Source organism: Charadrius vociferus, unplaced genomic scaffold (genome assembly GCF_000708025.1).
Source record: "Charadrius vociferus isolate BGI_N301 unplaced genomic scaffold, ASM70802v2 scaffold97, whole genome shotgun sequence".
Lineage (NCBI taxonomy): Eukaryota > Metazoa > Chordata > Aves > Charadriiformes > Charadriidae > Charadrius > Charadrius vociferus.
The window spans coordinates 3,572,338-3,595,396 of NW_009649316.1; the positions used below are offsets into that span (position 1 = coordinate 3,572,338).

Consider the following 23,059-nt stretch of genomic DNA (forward strand, 5'->3'; position numbering starts at 1 on the left):
ACTGCAATAGAAAAGACAGAGTTACAAAGCTGCTGCACTTTGCTTACACAACGGACCTGAAAAGACCTGGGCAAATTTGTCATAGTTTGTCAAAAAGTCATTTAGATGTGACTTCTGTCATGTAAGTACTTTCACGGGGAGAAAACAAAAGTAGTTAAAGCTCACGAAAGACATGAAAAAAATATTGTTGCTCTATAAAACTAGTTATCATTGAATTAGAATCACGGCATGGGCTTTTTAACAATAAGCCTGGATGGGCATTTAAAAAAAAAAGAGGCAGATATTTGATGAATTTTCCATCTCTTGAGGGCTTCTGAATAAAGCAAACTGTAGACATGCACATGAAAGGAGTAAATCAATGAAACTCTATGGCCAATGCCATAAGAAGGCAAACTACAGGATCTAATGGCCACTGCTGACCATAAAATTGTTCCATCTAAGTTCACAGAAAACAGTTTAAGTCCAATCATTCTTTCCATTCACGGGGAGGCAGAGCTTGGGTCAAAATGACATGGTGGAAACACAAATGAGGATTAGTATATTCAGTATCCTAGGGATTAAGTAAAATTGTCTAAATGTTTAAAACATATTTTTACATTTAATGAAACCAAACTTTTTTAGCTGACAGTAGATTCCTTTTCTTATCCAATAATTATTAAAGATCATAAAGATATACTTACAATTTATGGGTGTTGAAGTAATTTGGCTGTTTTACAACGCACCCGAGGCATGCAGATATATCTTTGCAATCACACACCCTGAACTGCGTGAGCACCTGGCTGTGCTTGTTACAGAGTGAGGGTTAAGAAAGTACTTTCTAAGTTACTGTTACATACACAGAAAGAAGTGGGAAACACATTTGAACCAAACAAAAAAAAAAAAATAGTTTTAAGCAAAGCTGAATTATAGGACTGTCACCATTGGTGGGAAATTAATTAGTTTATTTGGCTATTCAGTTAATACTTCAACTTTTTTTTCACCCCGTGTAACAGAAAAGTGATATTGTTTATTTTACTCTCCATAAGAAACTATTATGTCCAGTTTAAAACAAATCTGAGACTATCTTAGGACACATGGAAGAAAATACAAAGAAAATATTCTCCAGTAAGTAGAAGTGTAATTACCGATCCACACTCAGCAAAACCTCAACCCACATTTTACTTCACTTATTATGTACAGAGTAGGAAAATTGTCCCCACTTGTCCACTGAAATATTTGTATTTCCCCTCCCAACATGGCAGTGTTAGGTCCTGAAAAGAAACACGTGAAGCAAGAAAAACAGCTTTGATTGCCACAACTTAAAGAAAGACAGAACAATCTCAGGTCTGCTGAGAGGAGAGTCCAGCTCAGACACCCTTAACAACAGTCCTGGAGAGCCGCTGCCTGCACAACACGCAGCGCTGTCGGTTCCAGTCGATACCATTACTCAGGTACTCTGAGACTGATGGAAGAGACTTCCACTATTTCCTAATTTCCCCTAACAACTGAAATCCCAGAACTAGGTAAGAGACAGCTGGGTTTTCTTCCTTAAAACATTAACTTTAAAAGTACCAACTGCGGCACTAAGACCATTTCAGGAGGTACAGCAATTTTTCAAATATTAAAATATACTCTGGAAACAGAGGAGCAAAAGCATGAAAAGGTTTGTTATTTATGTTTTACTTTAAAAGGAATCTTAAAAGATTGCAAATTAAAGTATCATTCACTAAAAACATAGACTAGCCTTTTCTACGTAGTCCTGAAGCTTGTAACATATTCCTTGCCATTCTCACCATCTCTTTTCTGCTTTTGCAATCAGCATGAATATATTGTTTATATATTTATTAAGATTTTTTAAAGTATTTTGAAGATAGCTAAGTGAGCTGTCATACATCATTTCTGCTGAGTTCCTGTAATGGTCCTGAATTCCTCAAAATTGAAATCAGCTCTGTGAATGTAAAAGACATAAACAGTCAGCCCTGATGACTAAAAAAGGCGAATGAGGTAACAGTAATGCCGGTGAAGCTGTTTGTCTCCAATGTACCATAAATAGTGAAGTGAAATTAAAATTTTTCAATCAACATCACTTATGCACATGCACGCACGCACACACGCGCATATGAAAAAACTGCCTGATGAGAAGCAGACAGGATCAGAAGTTCAAGCAGAGGTTCTTGCAAAAAAAAAAAAAAATTGTTGGGATTTTTTATGTTGTTGTTGTTGTTCCTATATTGTGGGATCTCCTGGCTGCAGGAAACGATGGATTGGAGCACAGACTTCCTTAATTTCCTGCAAACTCCCCCCATGCAAAAGTCACTTTTCTCTGCCATATATCTAGTCCTACTGAAGCTTCCCCCACTACACTTATATTAAATGGTCAAAAAAAGACAGTATGTATCACTAACAACCATATCTGCTCCCTGTACTGAAACGCACTGATCAAACACGTAGATACCCCACTGTTATTTCCACTATAACTGGTCTTCCCCATACATAGAGAAAATAAGTATGAATACATACATACATAATAAATGGGAATACATAATTAAAATAATACATAGAGTTTTCCCAAGAACTTCCTTCCCTGAGAAATCAAAGTATTTTTCAACTATTAATTAGGATCTGAAAAACTGCAAATGATTAGTAAGATGAGACACAGACAGTGATTTGTCCAAGGTTAAGGAAGAAATCTGCGGCACAGTAAGGAAGTCCTATTAGATTTCTTGTCTCTTCATCTTGTTCCTTAAAAGCATTCTTCTAAGAGATTGATCACAATTAGTCTCCATGGAACCTCAACACCATTTAATGAATCATACAACAGGAAAAGCCTATCTCTGAAAAAAAATGTCTTTCCTGTTTCAGTAGAATATTTGTAATGCACAGTGACAGGAGAAGACCGGAAAAAGGGACATTTCTCCTGAGTGGGTTGATTAATTAACATAGATTGCCTGAATTCAGTCCAAGAAATCTATGCCAAGGAGGAATCCTGTACTGCCTTTCCTAGCTGAGCTTGGAGCAGTCCCCTGAACACGTTATCTCAGGAGCACAGAAGGAAATCACGAAGCCAGGTATGAAATTGGCCTTTCTGAGCAATAAAGACATCCTTGATGTAGATCATGGGCCAAAGGACAGAAATAGTGTTTATCAACTCAGGAAATGGGGATGAGGAGAACACACAGTATAAACATTATCAAAACTAAGAATAGTTGTTTTGTCTGGAAGAGGTGTTTTACACAATTTCTACAGTTATATTGTTTCCTGTTTGATGAGAGATGATTCCAAAGAGTAGGCTTATATCCAAATTCCCAATTCGCTAAGGCTTAGAAGGGGTCAGAAATGAGGTTTATTTCACAGAGGTTCCTGCTAGTTAATAAATTCTACAAAGGTTATTTTTTTAGGGACAGCTGAATGCATTGTGTTTTTTCCTTAAAAAAAAAAAAATCATATTACAAACACTCTTTTGACTACAAAAAACAACTGGCAGCTTTTAAAGTCAACATTAGACACGACATAATGCAGAAGTTAGGAATATTATTGAGTTTCCTAACCATATAAAATAGATGATAATGGAAAAGGTTTGGGCAAGATTGCATTGCATTCACTAGCTTTTTCTACGTAATCAGTATGGCTTGGTATCCATTATGCTCCACATTGCAACTCAGAATAAATTACTCAGTGGCTCCCAGAAACCCACATGCTACTGTCCTTCAGAAAAGCCCATAGCTCTTTGGCAGAGTAGTTCAAGACTAACCCAGAGACTAAAGCTTCTTGAAATTTTGTCCCTTCACTTAACTGCGTTGTCTCTGTGCCATCCAGCACCATCTGCAATCTGGCACTCTATAAAACATCTCTCCCCTATCATCTTTTTGCCCTCAAAAGTACTTTCTGTGCTCTACATTTCCCATTTTCTTAAAACTATGCCATTTCTCCTTCAGATCTCTATGGAAAAGGCTAAGCACAACAGAGCTGAGTGAGAAGATACTGAGGTTAATCACAGAATAAGAACATAGTCCAAGCTGGAAAGGACCTCAGTAGGTCTTGAGTCCAAGCTCTTGCTCAAACCAGATTCAAGTCTGAGGTCAGACCAGGTAGCTTACTGTTTTATTGAGTTGTTTCTTGAAAACCTCCAAGAATAGGGCCTACACAACCTCTCTTGGCAACCTTCTCTGCTGCCTGGCTGTTGTCATGATGAAAAAGACTTTCCCAACATCTAGTCTGAATCTCTCTTGTCTCTCATCCTCCCACCATGCACTGCTGTGAAGAGCCTGGGTCTTCATGTTGATAACTTCCCTATAGATGCTGGGGGGCTGCTGCCAGGGCCCCCTGAGGCTGCCTTTTCCAACCAGCCCTTGTTCCTCAGCCTCTCCAGCTGAGGTCCTCCAGCTCCTGATCATCTTCAGAGCCCTGCCCCAAACTAAACATGATGAAGCTGACTATCAGATATAGAGCCCAGAAGACACTCATCAGTATAGCCCTGCAGTCAGACAAACCAGTCCTGCAAGGAATGAGTGCAGTACAGTGCCAGGCCTTTGGGACTCAAGCACGGATCTCTCACAGTATTGCACCTTCTGTATATATGATATGTCAAGTATGCATATACAGCAAGTCAGCTCCAGAATAACTTCACAACATGAATATACTGAATGGTATATGTGAAACATTATCCTAATGAAATCACTCAACTACCAAAGAACCACATTTTTCTTTAAAATGGTCTTATAATCTTTTATACAGTCGCTCTTAGTCAGCCATGATGAACGCCCCTTTTCACATCTGTTCTTGGATCTAAGGTATCTTGCTAATAGTGACAGCACTGTATATGCACAAAGACATTTTTCAATGAATATCTGAAGCAAGAGATATCAAAAATACAAGGCCTGTATCTCTCCTACCATCAGTACATATTTTGAAATGAAAAATTAATAGAAATACGTTTTTTATGATTTGACTTTTCCCACTCCAGATCCACCAATACCTTATGATATGCTTATCGGCGCACATTATATCTCAGGCTGGGAATTATAAGAAAAGGCAAGGGGGGAAGCATTGACTAGCCGTGGAAAGAACAAAATTCAATAACCATATCAAAAGATATTTAAGCAAAGGAGGGGTATGAATCCCAAGCCCAACTTTAAAAATGTAGCCTACACTAAAGTCAATGGCAAAATCCCTCAGAATTTCAAGATGCAAGATCTACAAGTGTTGATTCATTAACAGATTCAAGCCCACTCTCAAAGTGGGGACATGCCCAGAGAAGGGCTACTCCAAACCAGTGTGCTAGCAACAGAGGCCAGCCGTGATGCTCGGAGCTGAAATCTGCCAGCATGCTCTCACTCAGTAAGTGTATGTCACTGCACTCACAACTTCACTTGGCAGCACACGTCTGACCTCTGTCAAGAGCCTCAAGTGTAATGTCCAATTCAATTACTAAAAGACACATTACAATCTGGCTTATATGGTTAAGAAGAACAGTCATCCATTTTTATTTTGGGATCAGAGCCTCCACAGTCCCTTTAAGGAGAGACATTTTTAGTCTGTTCAGTTTCAACATTCACATTAATATCTTTATTAAGCAACGTTGAACCAGAAACTGAAGGCTTGGTATAGTTGTTCTCTACCAAATATATTCAAATGCAATCACATTGAAAAAAAAAAAAAGTTATTGCTATTTTAAACTGTCATTGAGAAACAGTTTATCTACCAGAGGTCTTCTCCACACACTCTCTGCTCTACTCTTCAGATATATCATTGACCAAGACAATTCCAGGGTACTTCCATTACCTACCATCAACAGTGGCCAAACTCACTTATGCACTTTAATTTTGGGACAGAGTAATGCGCTTTCTTTCCAGTGATATCAATAGGTCCATTCTGCTCACACTGAATGAGTGTCCTTCACCCTTCCCTCCCCTGTCTCTCCCCTCCTTATCCTTCATGCCAGGAAAGGAAGGAATTCTCCTTTTCCTGCTCAAATATCCAATAATCATTTCAGCCATCTGCTTCAATACAAGAAACTCTTCATAGAAGCCCATCTAAATGGCAAACCATTAGAGATTAAAATGATTTATTTTAGTTTAGTGCAGTGTCACTGGTTTAATAAAATAAAAAATAACTAAGGATTTGGGAAGTACTATGGCTTACCTATGTAAAAACTCACTCTCTTGCCAATACATTCTATCGCTGCTGACAGACATTAGAACATTCCTTTCATCTCCTTCCTCTTCTTGCAGTTTAACCGATCCCCTTAAGGGGTATTTGCTTTCTCTAAGATAGATTATACATTGTATGCAACATGAAAACCTTATGCACTTTCTCTACCATCTGCAAGGCTTTTCTGCCCACTTCTTTAAAAAGAATTAAATAGAAGCCCTTATTAGTCTTTTCATTTTGGATAAATAAACCAGGATTACTTTTCTGTATAGAAACGAAAACAAAAGGATTACTATTTCCAGATATGTGCATCTAACTTAGGGAAGCATTTTTGAATACAATCAAGCAAACATCCAAGCCTAGTGGGACCAAACGTGGAATGCAAACTGTGATAAAGAGCAAATATGAAGCATACACATACACACACACAAAACACCCCTCTATTCATGCAGAAAACATGATCTAATATGGGATTGATTTCTTTCAAATAATTCTTTCTGCATCCCAGTGTGATTCCAGGATGTGCAAATTAAGATAAATTTTATGGGTCAAATTCTTCTTACCACTACATGTGCTCAAGTCAACTGAAATTGATGACAACTGGATGCTGTGTCAGAGGGTGGAATTTGGCACAGAAAATCACAATGTAAGGAGAAGATGTTATAAAAATAAAAATGACATGGTGCTTTGAATGAGGGAGGAAACAATTCTCAATGTGGCTTGGGAGACAGAAAAGCATAGAGAAGCAGAAAAAGTTGACCCAATAGCTAGTAGATTATCAGATAAGGCTCAGTTGTCAAAACAGAGCCAACTGCAAGGATCTGAATGAGAGTTTTCATAATAGCTCTAAGATGAACCTAACCCCATTCCATAACTAACTCTAATGGAAGCAAAGCTACACCAGCTCCAAGTCTTGAGCTGCTTAGAGCTTAAAAGAGGAGACACTAGTTTATTACTTCTGTATTCTTTGGAAATCCAAAATAGCTATTTAAGACTTCATCATTGCAGAGCTTCATGTCTAAACTCATTAAACAAAATAGTGTGATGAAACCTTCAGTATGAACTTCCCTCCTCTTTCTTCCTTTTTTTTTTTCTGTTTTTTACAAGAGAAATGTCCCTAAAAGAAGCCTGTCTAACTTGCAAAATAGACCTAAATCAAAAACAGATTCACATATTCGTGTAGATGATTTAGAAGTAATATTTCTAGCAGTGGGAGTTTGCAAATATTATCAAATCCATGTTCATGTTTTATGACAACTGACCGATGAAAACCAGAAGCTATTCTGACACACATTTTAACCCATTTTTCCGCTACCAGAATGAATATGAGCACAAACGTCTTCCTGGTTAAACTTTCGTTCATCTGAGTGAAATGTGAAGATGTGTCATGTCCTCAGCTGAGTTCCAGAACTGCTCAGGATGTCATGTAGCATTTAATTTCAAGCTCCATTTAGAAAACAGAATTAAACATCTAACCTGGAACAGCTATCCTCCCAGCTGTTGGATGATTCATTTCCATCACAAGTCCATTGTGCAGCACCTAGAAAAAAATCCAAAACATGTATGTAATAAAACAAATATAATCAGTTCCTAAACTCAAAAGGAAAAGAGAGATAAATATTATCATGTTCTTTCAAAGAAAATCTGAAAGTACAGGGAGCTACAATTCAAGTAATTTGTTTAATTGGTAAAATTAAAGCCCTGATGTTTGACACTGCTCTCAATTTTATGCATCTAAATAAATGCTTCAGTCAGACTTTACAAGACTAACATATCTTTAAGCTCTTATATCCAACATCAACCATAAGAAACCGAGCTGCAAGCATGTAATGCTTTCAACCACAATCACACAACTAGTACCAACATGGAATGAGAACTAAAACTTTCACCCACTTTCACTTTTAATCTGCAAAATGGGTAGAAGGCCTATACACAACTTATGCTTTAGCAGTTTCATTCACTGTTACTCAGTTGCTGTTGAGCTTGTGATGGATCACACTATGAAATGTTGTCTTAGTAGTTCTTACAAATATTCAGGAAAGATGCTATAATTTTGATGTTATTTCTGTTCTTTCGAGTGGGTAGGCCATGCTTCAGTTCTATGTATATCTGTATGGGATGATTATTCATCACAATTTCCAGTTTCTTGTTATTAATCTCAACCAGAAAACAATGTATAATACCAAAATTCTCAAGTAATAGAGAAAAAAAAATTCATAATAGCAAACTCACTGCTATTGTTAATAGAATTCTGCATCCAAAGCCAATAAGTAATCTTTATCATTTCCTTACCTATTACTCTGCCATCCTTCTAACACTGTTATCTTAATCACATAATGAGAATTCTTAAAAAATTATTTTGTTATTGAAGTATCCTCCACAAATAAAAAGCCTCCCATTAACACTGGTTAACCAGAGGCTATTTAATATTTTCATATCCAATGTAAAAATCCAACATAACATCCAATATTTTCATATCCAATGTAACAACAAATCTGAAATAGAGTGCCTTGCCAAATGTATCAGCTATAGAAACGAAAGATGGGCAAAAACTGTTAAATGATCGTGTAATACATCTGCCTATTGCCCTTGCACCATGAACAACACTAGCAACCTTGACTATTAATAACAGGTGTTGGCCTAATTATTCTTGAAAATTTCCAGTTAACAAGATAACATTTTTTTTATGTAGTCTGCACCATATTCTCTATTTTTTATTGTTAGAATATTTTCTCCTAATACATAATGTAAATATCCTAGCTTTGTATTAAACATCTTTATTCTCGTCTCTTCCCCAACTGGACACAGAAAAACAATCACTAGCATCTTTATTACATTCTTTTACGTAGTGGAAGATTGTAATCACATCCTCCCTCAGTCTGTTCTTTTCTAGACTAAACAAAACTAATTTCTTTAGCCATTCTTTCCAGGTCAGATTTTGTGAACCTTTTATCTGTGTAGAATAGCATGCTTAAAAATTTCCCATTCCTGAACAGGTGGTGTCAAAAGGTCAGGTCAGCTTTCTCATAGTTTGTGGGGTGAGCCTATTTAGCTGACATTTAGAAATCCAGATATTTCCGATAATAGATGCTGGTGGAATAATGTCTATTCACTGGTCTAATTGTTTGGCGCTGTACCAAATCATTAGTTCTATTCTCTTTTGGAAGTTTAATGCCAATTTTGGTAGACACTCAAGTAAGACACCCAGAATTTTTTTCCAAATGGCAGAATTGGAAAATATAATTGCTTGGTTTAACCCATATTCAGAATCTTTCCAACTATACCCTTAAATCAAACGGTACTGAAAGTATGGCCTCCTCTCTCTGTAAGTTACTTACATAGGCTTTTTTTATGCATTCAAGTGATTATTTGTGACCTAAATGTGAGAAAACACACTTACTTTAACTTGAAATCAACAGTATACTCAGGTGCATAAGCACTTCTTTAGATGGCAAATTAAAGGCTGTACCTTAAAGTGGCACCATTTGGTTAAAGAATAACATACAGATTCTCTAGCAGTTACTCAGGGCTCCACAAAATTCATGCCTTCCTGTGCTCCAGGCCTCAAAATTCTTATTCTGATAAGGCAGACATTCTAATTTTAAAAGATTTCCTTTTGTTATGCTCAAAATCCATCTCCCTTTACTTTACAGAATGAACTAAGAAAAACCTGCAGTATCTTTGAGGTTCACCAGTCCAACTGCTATTCCCTTTTAAAAGAATTGCTGAAGACACAGTCAAGCTTCCTTTGCATTTTCACGATAACTATGGGTTGACTTTTCCCTCTCAGATACATTATTTTCTTGAAAACAGTGCACTTGTCATTACTCTTATAACTCTGACTTTATACAGTTATTAAGCCTGTATTGGTATACTCAGTTCCATCTTTTCTTTTGAAGAAAACAACCCCTAAGCAATGAATCTGGCCACAGACTAAGGGTTTTTTTCCCACATCAGCAACACTTTTTGAAAGAACTGTGTAATTTCCTGTTTCATGTGTTCCACTATTAGGATTCCTGAAAAGAAATTGAAGAAACAACTTCACTGACTCCACCTCATTTGGATTCTAGAAACTATGAAGGAAACATATAAGATTATTGCATCCTAGCCTTTGGGAGACTGCAATGTTTACATCCATTATCATGAAGGACAAGGTAAGTCTGAGAAGAAAGTAAGAGACAGAACTTGAAGGACTTCTCCACTGTCTTGTACCGCTCAAATGGTCATAATCCTTCTGATATGGTGGAGTCCTCTATCCCCTTTGTATTCACCTCAGCTCAGCATAAGGAACTGATGAAGAGTATCGTGTAAAAGATAACGGCCATCAGTAGATCCATATTTGTTTTTTTTCCATATGGCTTACTTTCCAGGCTAGGAAGCCTCTATTACTATATTATGTTACCATTTGAGATTGTGTAAATCAAATTAATGTTTGGGTGGCATTTTACACTGATCATAAGGAGATGAGGAAGGGAACCAGAGGCACAGTCTTCTGTCTTTCAGTAATAACTTTTTCATGCCGTTTTGTTTTATTCCAAATACAGTCATCTTGTAGATTAAAGAAGGAACTTCGCTTGTCTGTGTAGTGGTTAATGAAAAGAAAATCTGATGTCGCCACTTCATAATCTTATCTCAAAAATAGTACTAGCAGTGTCCTGCTGTTACTTGTGACATGTTCATGCTGGATTTTTTTTTCTCTTCATACACTTTTATGTCTTTCCTCCTGACACTTAGAACTGTAAAGGAAAAGTCTCTCCTAGTTGAAGAAAGAAAAAATTACACAACATGAAACAGCAAAAAAATCTCTGCATTCTACTGAAGCCAGTAGAAGATAGGGTTGCTCTGATTTGTGCCATCTGTTAAAATGACTCCTGCATCAACATTTGCTACATAATTTTTTTTTTCAAAATTGTGTTTTCTTGCAGACTGAATTTGAAAACTATATAGATATTATAGATACAATGAAGAATATATGTAATTATCTATCATTAGTTGCTACAATTTTACTTTGGGATTATTTATTGTATGTGCAGACTGCATCAGATTTGCCCATGTTACAAAAAATAAAATATTGCCTGGTGATGGACAAAAACAACAGAAGTCACTATATTTTAAATTTATATAGCCAGCATAGATTATTACATGACTTCATTCAAATGACAGAAAATAGAACAATCCATATAACTATGTCTTCAGAGAATAAAATAATATGATTAAAAAATTACTTCAATATTATTTTCCCAATACTGTGTGCAAAGAAGTCCACATTGAATCTTTTAAGCAAAGATCTTAACATTTTACTTGTGCAATGCAAAGGGTAATTTAATATATTTCATCATACATATTCTCAGTTGTTTCATCATTTTCTCTTAGCTCGTCATGAGAAAACCTATGGAGGATACTTACATCAACTGCAATGAAGCTCACAGAAATTCAGATATAATAACTTCAATGATTAATTTTGCTCTTTTCCCTAACGTTGTTAATAACTTCAAGTTTAAAAGTGGTTAAAATTTTTATAGCAGGCAGAGTTAAAATCCCTTAGCCATCTGCTTTCACAAGGAGGATCAAATATTAATTCTAGTTATGTCTTGTATTCTCACCTTGTTCAAAACAATTATTCAACCAACACTACTTTTTCACATTAATATTTATATTACCAGTGGGCATGTTCAGTTCAATATTGTCATTTTTCTTTCAGTATTTGAGTCTCTTTTGAGTCTCACTTAAAAGCTAAGGACATATAAGGAAGAAAATGAGAATAAAATTAACTTCAAAAGAAATATAATTATGATATTAAAATACAATGTGGCTGCAGAAACAATTTTAAATTCCATGTAAATTTTCATTTTCCATTTCCAATTTTAAATTCCGTGTAAAAGACTTGCAAGGCTGAAAATCTCGATTCAAATAGGGGCTTTATCTTCAACCACTTGGGACTTAAGGCTCGTTCTTTACAAGATCAGATAGTATGTACAGTGGCGCAAGACACTTTTTCACAGATCCTTCAAGGAAAAAAGTGGAAGTCTCATTTTTCTATGACTGTACTGTTTCTTAAGGTAGTAAGATGTACAGACTACTAACACATACGGTGGCTTTCTTTGGGACTTATGTGTGAGTACCTATTTGCCTATCTAAAAAACAGCTAGAAAAATTATCACCATGCGGGATATGGCTTCAGAATGATTTAAAGAAACCTGTTTTTACTTGGACACCCCACAACTTGTAAGAATATCTGATGCTTGATGATGGGTCCCTTAATTGATAAATACAGTAAAAATGCATATAAAAAAGGGTTCTTTTGGTAAAAAAGATTATATAGCAAAGTAACTAAAGTTCTGAAACAGAAATTAATCATTAATATTATAATTAACAAGCATTAGTTTTCCTTCCATCTCTCAAAACTGAATGGCTCTCTTACTCGCTAAGGAAGTAAAACACTTTATTGTATTACCGATGCAGCAGCAAGGATGGCACGTAGGAGAATCAGAAACATTGTTTCTGCGTATTTTCACATGGATAATGGGGTGTCTGGCCACCTAGTAAGCATCTGGTGAACTCTGCAATTATCATAAAGATCGTTTCATATCATGTTAGTTCATTTCAGCTGTAATGTAACTGATTATTCAGGTAGCCAACCACCCATGATAGATCGGTTTCTCTTTGAACTGCCAGAAAGGTTTCAAATGCGTTCTAGGTACTACCTAAGATACAATCAGCTTCCAAATCCCAATTGAAGGAGATGCTGGAATCAGAAACTTATCAAACAAGTTTTCAGCACGCTCTCCCCCTCCCTCCCAAGTTCAAAAAGTTCTATTCAATGTAAAGCCACGCATTTGAAATATGCATTTGTACATATACCACTCTCTCTCACAGTTTCATCTAGAGTTTGTGAAAAGGATTTTCAGGGCCACAAAGGAAATGATGTAACTGTTTTCTCCATATTTCTGCAGCCACAAGATAGCCGGCTGTTGGTAGATGTAATTACTACTCGTGCCTCCAAACCACAAGAAAATAATAATACTGTTTTTCCTGTACATGCTGAACATCGAGCTATGGCCATAATCATCCCCCTAAAGAACTAACAGTGCGTGTTGTGAACACAATGCCATATTGGAATCGTATCCCACATCCTAAAAGCATCTCTTTCCAAATAAAAAGATGTTAACTCATTTGAAATTTGAAAAGGATATTAAATGTATCCCTATCCCATGCCTGGTTTCGCTTGGTCTCCTATTTCTAGAACGATGTTACACAGCAAAATGTGTAACAGCATGTTACACATTCTGTATCAGCATGTTCCTCCCCACCCCCCTTTTTTTTTCTATGCAAAAGTCACAGTATTTTGAAGTCCTGTTGCCAATGAAAGTTGTCTTTTGTCACTAAAAATGTGACTATTCTTCTTTCCAAACACAGCTTCTAACATATAGGGCTCACCTGGAGAAGGTAAGACCATCTCTCTACCTTATGAGGTGTGTAAGTATTGTATTAATGAATCACATCTATCTCCACTTTACCCATATCTACCTCTCATATTTGAAGTATCTCATTATTTCATGCTGTAACAGTACTTAATTTAAACAAAAGTAATGTTCTTTACAAATTTTTGAATGAGTGAAATTTGGATATTTTTTGCTTGTTTGTTTCTGGTTGTTTGTTAATTTACCTCTTTACTCTCAGTCCCTTATTCTGACACACTAAATGCTGTGAGTAAGTTATAGTCCCTTACATATCCAGCACCACATCTGTGATACCAAATGAATACAACAAAAGAAAACCACAGTTCACTGGAATGTCCTTATTCTCCACTTCTGCTTTCTGCTAGCCCCTGTCTTGCAGATTGTTTGCTCTGGTAAACTTTTTCTTTTCTTTGTGGGTGTGAGGTGATGGCTTTGACAAAGTCCTTCTCGTGCCACAGCTTCACAGCTTTTTACACACATGCTGCAGATAAAATTACTTTTTATTGACATCCCTAGGGATGGGGTTTTGATGCCTGAAGCAGATATCTTTGGTTCAAAAAAATCCTGATCCAAGCAACCATATTCAAATACTTCTTGCTTCTCTACTTGGTTGTTGTGTCTCTTGTCCTACTACAGAACACCTCAACTGGATTCCATGTTGATTTTGGGATTTAATTTCCTTACTTGTTAATTAGTATCTTTTGCCTAAAGAGCTTTTACATCTTGCAGTCTAATAGAAGTTCTATAAACTAGCTATTGGCTCTTCAATATTGAATTAAAGTTTTACAGTGGCCATGACTTTAACCCAAAAATGCCTGCTCTGATACAAGACTTCAGAGTTTCTTACCTGCATTCCTGTAGGTCACGTACGACAAGAACTGGCATTCCGTTTCGTGCTCTAGAACTAAATGCTCCAAAAAGGTAATCACTCAGAGTGATGAGAAATGGCTTCCCTTATGCTCTGTCCCACTGTGACATTTGACCAGCTGAAGGCAGTTGAAGTCACCCATTATTACTACCTCATTAGGCTTAGTTGATTCTTTGATCTCCTTCAACATTTTGGACTCAATATCCGTTTCCTGATCAGAAGGCTCAACAGTATAGCCCTAATACTGCTCCCCCAGCTCTATGACCTAATCTGTCCTTCCTGTTCAGTTTATAGCCAGGTATTACACTCTCCTATTGATTTTTGTCATTCCAACATTCTTCTGTAATGGCTACTATGTCAAGATCCTCTTTCTTTGCCAAGAATTTCAAGTCACCTATTTTTTCTCTTACACATCTCTTGTTGGTATACAGATATGTATAGGTTTTGTATGCATTTGGGGAAGCAGGGAGTTGGCCACGACATTTTTTATTTAACTCTTAAGTTTGACACTGAATTAGCTTTCCAGAATTTCTCAGTTGTCCTTCCTTCAGTTTTGCTGCACATTCCATTCTTGTCCCTTACACCTTTTGTATGACTGACATCATTAGCAGATGTCTTTAAACAGCGAGAGACCTCATTTGTCAGCTTTTCCGCAACTTCTGTATGGGTAACCACACTCATTAATTTCCTACACCAGCAATCTATTTTTACTATGGTTCTAGACAACCCCTTCCACAGAAGTTCTTCCTCCTCCAAAGCTCTGTGTAAGTATCCCAATGAAAATCTTACTTCTTGTCATCCATTAACCGAAATACCAAAAATCTGAAATTGTGAAGCCTGCACATTAAACTAAAAGCAGTTAAGAAGTGTGCATAAAGGTAATAAAACTTCACCAGGTTTCCTGGATAAGCTTCTAGGATTCTTTTAGTAGCTCATAATAATGGCACAGAATATATCCACCACAGTGAGCTCCTCTCAGGCACCCTATGAAAGTCTGTTCTTCAAGTTCTGGCCTTATCCTCCTCCTCCCTCAGAATCTACTCAGCAAATTGTTTTTGTGGCCAACATGAATGAGGCAATTATTGTTTTTAGTAATTCAATGTCCTAAATCATCTTTGAAATTCAATAACTGAAGATATGACCCTGATACTTATGTGTAGTGCTCATATTAAAGTTTTACTTTCCTTAGTATCTACTTCTACAAAATAAAAATTAAAAAGTCCTTACCACTAAATCAGCCACAGTATAATGCACAAAAGAAAGAGACATGGAATAATCCAAAAAAATATTAAACAATGAAAACCATTTGTGACAGAGCAGAAACACCTTCGCCATTGTCTAATCGTCAAACACATACTTATTCTTGAGAAAAAGTACTAAATTCAATTTATACCTCACAGTCTAGGTAAATATGAGACAGCTGCTAAATACGTCTATATAAATCTCAAATGTTTTCATCAGATGTATTGGAAAATAATGAGAGTAAAAGAAGGTACTTTTATTCTAATACCAGACCATATTCCAGTAAAGAATCAGTTTTTTAACTCTTGTGGAAACGTATTTCAGATGGGTTTATTAGCACATGGTATAATTAATATTTATAATGAATAGCAGGGAGATAAAGAGAACAAAAATTTATAACTCAGGCCAAAACATACAAAAATGCAAGGACACAAGTCTGTAATTAACTGCATAAATTCTCTCATTTTCAAGGTTGCAGACTTGACCCTGACTTCACGAGGCTTTCTGGGTGCTCAAAAATCAGCCCCTTTCCCTCAGGTGCCCAAGTAGAGCTCCATGACAACCTCTTGCACCATCAGTCTGGAAACGTGGCGGAGGAGAGAATCTGTCCTTATTGGTTAAAAAAATACATATACTTTTCAGATGTGTTTTTTTCCTGAGAACTGAAATGTGATTGTAAAACCACATTTTCGGTGGGTTTAAGCTTGTAAATCCTAAATTCACAGAAATGTTTAAGCAAAGATGGTTGGCTGTGCTGCTATTTGGATACGAGACCTGGCTCATCCTGATCGCAAGATGGGGTGTGGTTGTATTCAAAGCACTGGCTCTGGGATCAAAGAGCCCGTCTCCAGCTGCGGCATACCTTTCATGTATAACACTGATAACTCCGCACTGATCACCTGGAAGATGCTATAGGAACAGACTGATTTTATTACTGCAACAGGCTGAAATGCTGACTGGTTTTGCTTCTTTCAGTCAGAATTGCCAGTAACTTACTGCTAGCAATCGTGTTACAAATCACTGGTTTTCAATAGTATTTCTCCTCCTTTAGATTACTACAAATATTATATTCAGCATTTAAATATTATGTTTGCAGTTTCTCTGATTAAAAAGCATGGACAAACCTAACTACAAAAAACCTTTTAAAATGCATGCGAATGTGAAAATGAAGAGAAATGTCCTTGATTGTACCGGGGTTACATTATTGCGGTGTCAAGAATGTCACATGAAAGGCTTTAATTTTATTTTATTTTATTGTGACTTATCTCTCATATTAAACAAAAGCAGAGGAAGTTTCCAGATGTTTTCCTTTTTGGAAACTAACCTGTAAATGCAAATGAAAGTTAGTGCATTCCTACAGTGGTAATAAGCTAGGACCACCACACCTTCAAGCATGGTGTACCATAAGTGAAAGACTGGTGGGGAGGAAATACTGGGAACCTTCTCATAATAATTCTGTAGATATTTCATATGCTCATTATATTCAGGGGTCATATCCAGACTTGCCTACAGAGCTGGTGAAGATGAAGAGAAAATTCTTATGGTTTCTGTGGGGCTTTGTACAACTGAGATTTTTCAGAAGTACTTTTTTGCCATGCGGTATAGGAATAAGTCATATGCAGTTGCAACTCTGGACTGAAAATCGTACTGAGGTGTTTGTCCAACACATAGGAGAACTGTTATTTCAAAATATGCAATCTTTAACAATCCTGAATAGTAAGAACACTTCTAATCAAAGTTATAGAGCTATAACTATATATATAACTACACATATAGTTATATAACACTGTTATAGAAATCATGTGTTTTCTCAGATAGGCATGCATGTTATGGCAATACCTTTATAGAAGGAAAAGAAATCTCAATAGTCAGGAAGCCTCAAATATTCACAAACTTACTGCTGGGCTAATAGTAAGCAAAGGAACCATTAACAGCAGCACTGTACCATCATGCTAATATATCACTTGGTTTCTGATGGTCCTTGGGGACCTCACCTGCTTCTCCCAGCACAAAGTACATAATCAGTATAAGTTTTCCAATCTTGCACGCCACACTGAGTTCCCAAGAGCCTTCTTTTAAGTACTCCATCCATCTTTCACCTGCCATGTAAGTGTTGCGGTTTATTTATACATCATTCATTGTTTTCTTAGAGCTAGTCTGTCAGCTCAGAGTACTTACCCCTTCCCAGGCCTGCAGAACTTGCTCATCCACAGAGGAATGCCACTTAACATTGGCACCTGCTTAGTGTTGTAAAGTACATCCAGATGGGAGTATCTCGCTGCAGAGCCTCAGTCTGCTGCAGGCAGAGATTCACTACATCTCTCCTCATAAGCAGTTTATTCCTGCATACGCTTGCGCTGACCTTTGTAGCCCTTTCGAAAGGGAACTGTGACTGTGGTGTGAACTACAGCATTTTGACTCAAGTCAAAGGAGTACTGTGGAGAAACACAGGCAGACACAGGCAAACAGTATTGATGCTGTTCAGTTTGAGTGCTGGGTTCTTCTTCCTCAGTGCTTTATGTCCTGGGCAGTCAAAGGAACTTTCATCAACAGAAACTCTGGCACGTGGAGATCTTTCCTGATTTATGCTTTGCCCCACTAACATTGGCCCTCGTAACAAAAGCATGTAAGATAGAGAACTCCTAACCATGCCTACACCAAGGAGTTGGGATACAAGAGTGCTACTTGCAAGATCTGTATGGAGAAGCATACTTAGGTGGAAAATAAGCTCTCACTTTGTATCGGTATCTCCCACTCCTTTCTAGCAGTTCAGTACTTAACTGTTTTTATGCACTTTTCCATCATTAACATTTATTTTCATGAGTTTCATTACCCAACCATAAAATTTCTCTCCAAGTTGCAATAAGGCAAAAAGAAATCCAAAGACAGGCAGGTATTTCAGAGCTATATGTGTATACACGGAAGAGGTGATTTCTTTCAGAAACTAACTATCCTCATTAAAAAAAAAAAAAAGTTTTGAAAATACTACGTTTCACAGTTACTTAGTCACTAATGTGCATTAGATGCTTTGTGAGAATTTAATGTAAAAAGCAGTTAGTATTTGAATACTGTATATGTAACTGTGAGCAAAAAAACAATACAGGTTTTTAAATACAATGCTTCCTATGAACTTCTGCAGTGCTTCCAGATTTCTCTTGCTTTTAAGTTAATGATCCTACGCCATTAACCTTAACAATGAAAATACAGGACCTAAACTTATAAAACACGACAGAAATATTGCAGTTCCGAGTGCTAACATACAGACATAACAATAGCCTGCAGTAATGTCACCGGCTATTATACTAAACATTTTATTGATGTTCCCATAACAAAATCTCATTCGGCTGGAAAATATACATCAACTACTTAATGGAAACCAATCTTAGGAAATCACTGTTCATTTCCCTAACCTACAGAAATGTTAGAAAATTAGGAAGTTCTAGATATACCCCTAAAAACATAGAGAACCTGATAAAGCATTAAATTTGCATGTCTGCACTAATCTTCCACATTATGTTCTAATTTGTGGTCTAACCTGGCATATAAGAAGCCTGAACTTTGTTTTGCCCTTCAGGTTCCCAGCGAGGACACCTCAGAAAGCAGGTACCAGAGCTAAGCCTCAATAAACTCAATGATCATCAATTTCATGGGGATTACCATGAATGTTATCCCTGAAAACTTATATTCAGGAAGCTACATGCAGAATATAAGCCCTATCAGTCCCTTATGACATGCTTTGTTCACCTCTGTTCCCAGCACAATCGTTACCAGAAATCTGGAGAGTTTACAGTGTCTACACAGAGACAGAAACTCTCATGTGCTCTCCAGAAAAACAGCTTCATACCTTTTACAGATCAGTTGATTTGAGCACACAGTTGGTGAAACATGTTGTAATAGAAGCTCTGAGGAATCAAGGGGAAAAAAAAAAAAAGGAAAACACTAAAGACTGATTTTTCTGCTTAAGATCTTATACCAATTTGCATGAACAAAGGCATGAAATAGTTTACCTGGGTAAGTTCACACCTTCAGATGTTCTGAGCTATTCTGGAAGTTATACCTAACTTTAACGCCTCAACTTTGTGTTGAGGGTTTCTTCTACCTCAACAGCAGTACCTGTTATGTGATATTACACTAGTTAATACTAGGATTTGATAGCATTAAAAGCAGAATTGTCAGTAATCTCTCATGATGGAAGAGTATTTTTTCCAAAAATTTAAATCTAAGCAGATGTTCAATGTAATTGGAAACACAATTTGTACATGTCTACATACTGAAGCATTTCGGGGCCTTCATAATACCATCAATTTGCAACACTTCACTGTATCTGAGTTTATTCGAAGCAGGTTGTGCAGCAATTAACATTTGCCAGAAGAAATCTCTCGTGTCAAGCCATAAGCACTGCTCTGAATATTCCCTTTGTATAAGACCTTTCGTTCTAACTAGTGCTATTTAGCAGACAATTAGAATGAAAAGCAATCAAACTATAGAAAATGTACAGAGGTGACTCTGCAACTTCTTAGTATTCCATGAGGCCACAAGAAGTTTGCGTGCACAATCCCACTTGAGTATCAAAGCAAGTATCTGCTATACAACTGGATTAAAAAAGGTCATTAAAGAATGCTGTAGCAGTAAAATTGGATATGATTGGGCTGGTGAATGAAATCAGCCCATTACTATCATCGTGTGACTATAGTCTGAAGTTATTTTCATTTATCCAGTTGAACACCTGCTGTTCAAGACATCAGTTGGGAGATTTTAACATTAAAAAACGCTTGGTATTTCACACCAAATGGGAGAGTACTGTAATATTTGATATGTTAAGCTAGTTTGAAAACAATATTGTACAACAATGCAGGTGTTACATAACTGGAAGTCACATCTTATAAGTACACAACGCAGAAAGAAAACATTATTTCCTTGTATCTCATTAATATATAACTATACCTTACATGCAAAGAAGTGCAAAAAACCTACAGTTTCTTTATGTTAGAATTAATTGTTCCACATACCTCTTTGTTCGGGTTTTTTATTTGCCTGAACATTTTTTTCTGCTTAACTGAGGTGAACAAACTGCAGAGCTTGAAAGAGATATTCAAAAGGCAAACTCTAAAAGGCCTTTTTCTTCCTTAACAGAGGCACATGAATGTTGCGATAAAATAAGAACTGATGTAGGCTTTCAGTCCAAAACCTAGAAGAGCCTAAATAACTTTCAGAAGTGTTTCTTTAATATTATGACTTCCAGTTTTGCAGTATTTGGGTTTTGTGACAACCAGAAAACAAAGCACCTAATAAAGAATGCAGAGCAGAAGTCAAAAAAATTGACTTTCAATAAAGGGAAGACCAAAAGAGATGACTACTTCCTTCTATGCTAAATAAGAGTCACACAACAGAATAAGAATAGAATAGAATAGTTCAATTGGAAGGGACCCACAACAATCATCTGTCCAACTGCCCACCAATTCAGGGCTGACCAAACGTTTACATATTAAGGGCATTGTCCAAACGCCCCTTAAGCACTGAGAGGCATGGGGCATCGGCCACCTCTCCAGGAAGCCTGTTCCAGGGTTTGACCACCCTATCAGTAAAAAAATGTTTCCCCATGTCAAAACCAGACCTCCCCTGATGGACACAGCTTTAAGCCATTCCAACACGCCCTGGCACTGGGTAGCGGGAGAAGAGATCAGCGCCTCTCTCTCCACTTCCCCTCCCTCAGGAAGCAGTAGAGAGCCTCCTTCTCTCCAAACTAGACTAAACCCAGAGCCTTCAGGTGCTTCTCCGAGGACATGCCTTCCAGCCCCTTCACCAGCTGCGTTGCTCTTCTCTGGATGCACTCGAGTCGTGGAAAAAATTACCATTTAATATTTAAACAGTAGCAACAGCAATTGGAGATGGGGATCACCAAGTTAGAGTGATGCACTGGTATCTAAAAACATGAAAAATAAATAGGAAAAACATAAACTTAGCACCATTTTCATTTTCTGCTGCTAAGATGTTCCTGTGCTTTAGGTGGACAGAAATTTTAAAACTAAATTAAGTAAAAATATTAGAAAATACATTGTATAGAACAACCCTGGCTTTTCAGAAGACAGAAGGATGTTTCAGTGATGTGATCCAACTTGTATCTAGGTTCTGTGATTATGTAAAAGCCCAATATCATAGTATTTCTCATTAGAATCAGGTCATGTCAGAGACCTACTGGTAATTCATTCCCATAAAACTTCTAGCTTAATTTCCATATAAATAGATATAAATTGGTTTCAGTTAGGCAGGCTTTTCCTTTTTCTTCAGAACTGAATTTGTGTACCTGCAAACATTTTCTCACTCATCCAATATCACTATTTAGTTAAAATAAATAGAAAAAAAAATATGATTACCACATTTCCCCACTCTTTACTTCAGGCTTATATCAGAAGAAATATTCCTTTGGAAGACCTAAAAAGTTTGGTCTTTGTATTCATGTATTCCTCAGTCTCCTCAAAATACTACAGCCCCCAGTATTCTACTGAAAGCTGCTTTTTGAAAGACGCCTACTATTCACTGCATTCCGCCCATCCTCCAATTGCAGGAAAACAGAAATGATCAAATCAGAGTAGCCACAAAAAATTAATTTGCAGTTACTATTGATAGGGACTGTAACGGAATATGTGACATGGTGAGTTAGTGAGGACAGTCAAAGAAAGCATTTCTCACTGAAAAATGAATTCACATTGTAGGATTTCTTGATCTGCCATGCATGTATGGGATGATTTTGGAGATTAACCTTATGACCCACACTCACCTCAACTACTATCAGACTCTTGACTGAGGATCACAAGATGGTAAACAAATTGCCTCATTATAGGCAACAGAGAGAAAGAAACTTCCAGAGGGTGATTATGGGTCTGATATTTGACTATGATTATCATTACTATGATTACGATATTACTCCACTAACCATGGAGTAATCTTAGAATAAGAATGTAGCTACCTCAAAAATCTCACTTACATGCTTAGTTTTAACTGAGATGTGTTCAGGACTGTGTACATCAGTTCCTCACTTGTAAAATGTGGGAAATAATATTGCCACAATTTTTCAGAAGAATAAAAGGCACATGGGACACTGAAAGATGCAGAAGGGATGTGGTGTTGGGCTAATTTCAGATCAGGGGACATAAGTCATCTGCCTTCTGATTTACAGCAGCAGAGGTGAGACAGGCTGCCAAAATGAATTTGCACTATATAATAAAATCCTCAGTATTTCTGAAATTCACTGTCACTGCTCCCATATACCCATTGGCACAGATGTTCCTTATCAGTTCTTTCCTTTTTACATATAACAACATATTCAAAGGCTTAGAGTCAATACTCTGTGGGTTGAGGG

At 36.9% G+C, this 23,059-nt stretch overlaps 1 protein-coding gene across 1 annotated transcript in view; it reads right to left on the reverse strand.

Annotated features, from left to right (window-relative positions):
- Positions 1-23,059, reverse strand: part of SUGCT (succinyl-CoA:glutarate-CoA transferase) — a gene marked incomplete at its 5' end in the record, with an annotated part of 292,991 nt that overhangs the window by 46,721 nt on the left and 223,211 nt on the right. The window contains one exon of the mRNA XM_009889430.1: positions 7,606-7,669. Coding sequence (XP_009887732.1) covers positions 7,606-7,669 — 64 coding nt within the window. The remainder of the gene's footprint in view (positions 1-7,605; positions 7,670-23,059) is intronic.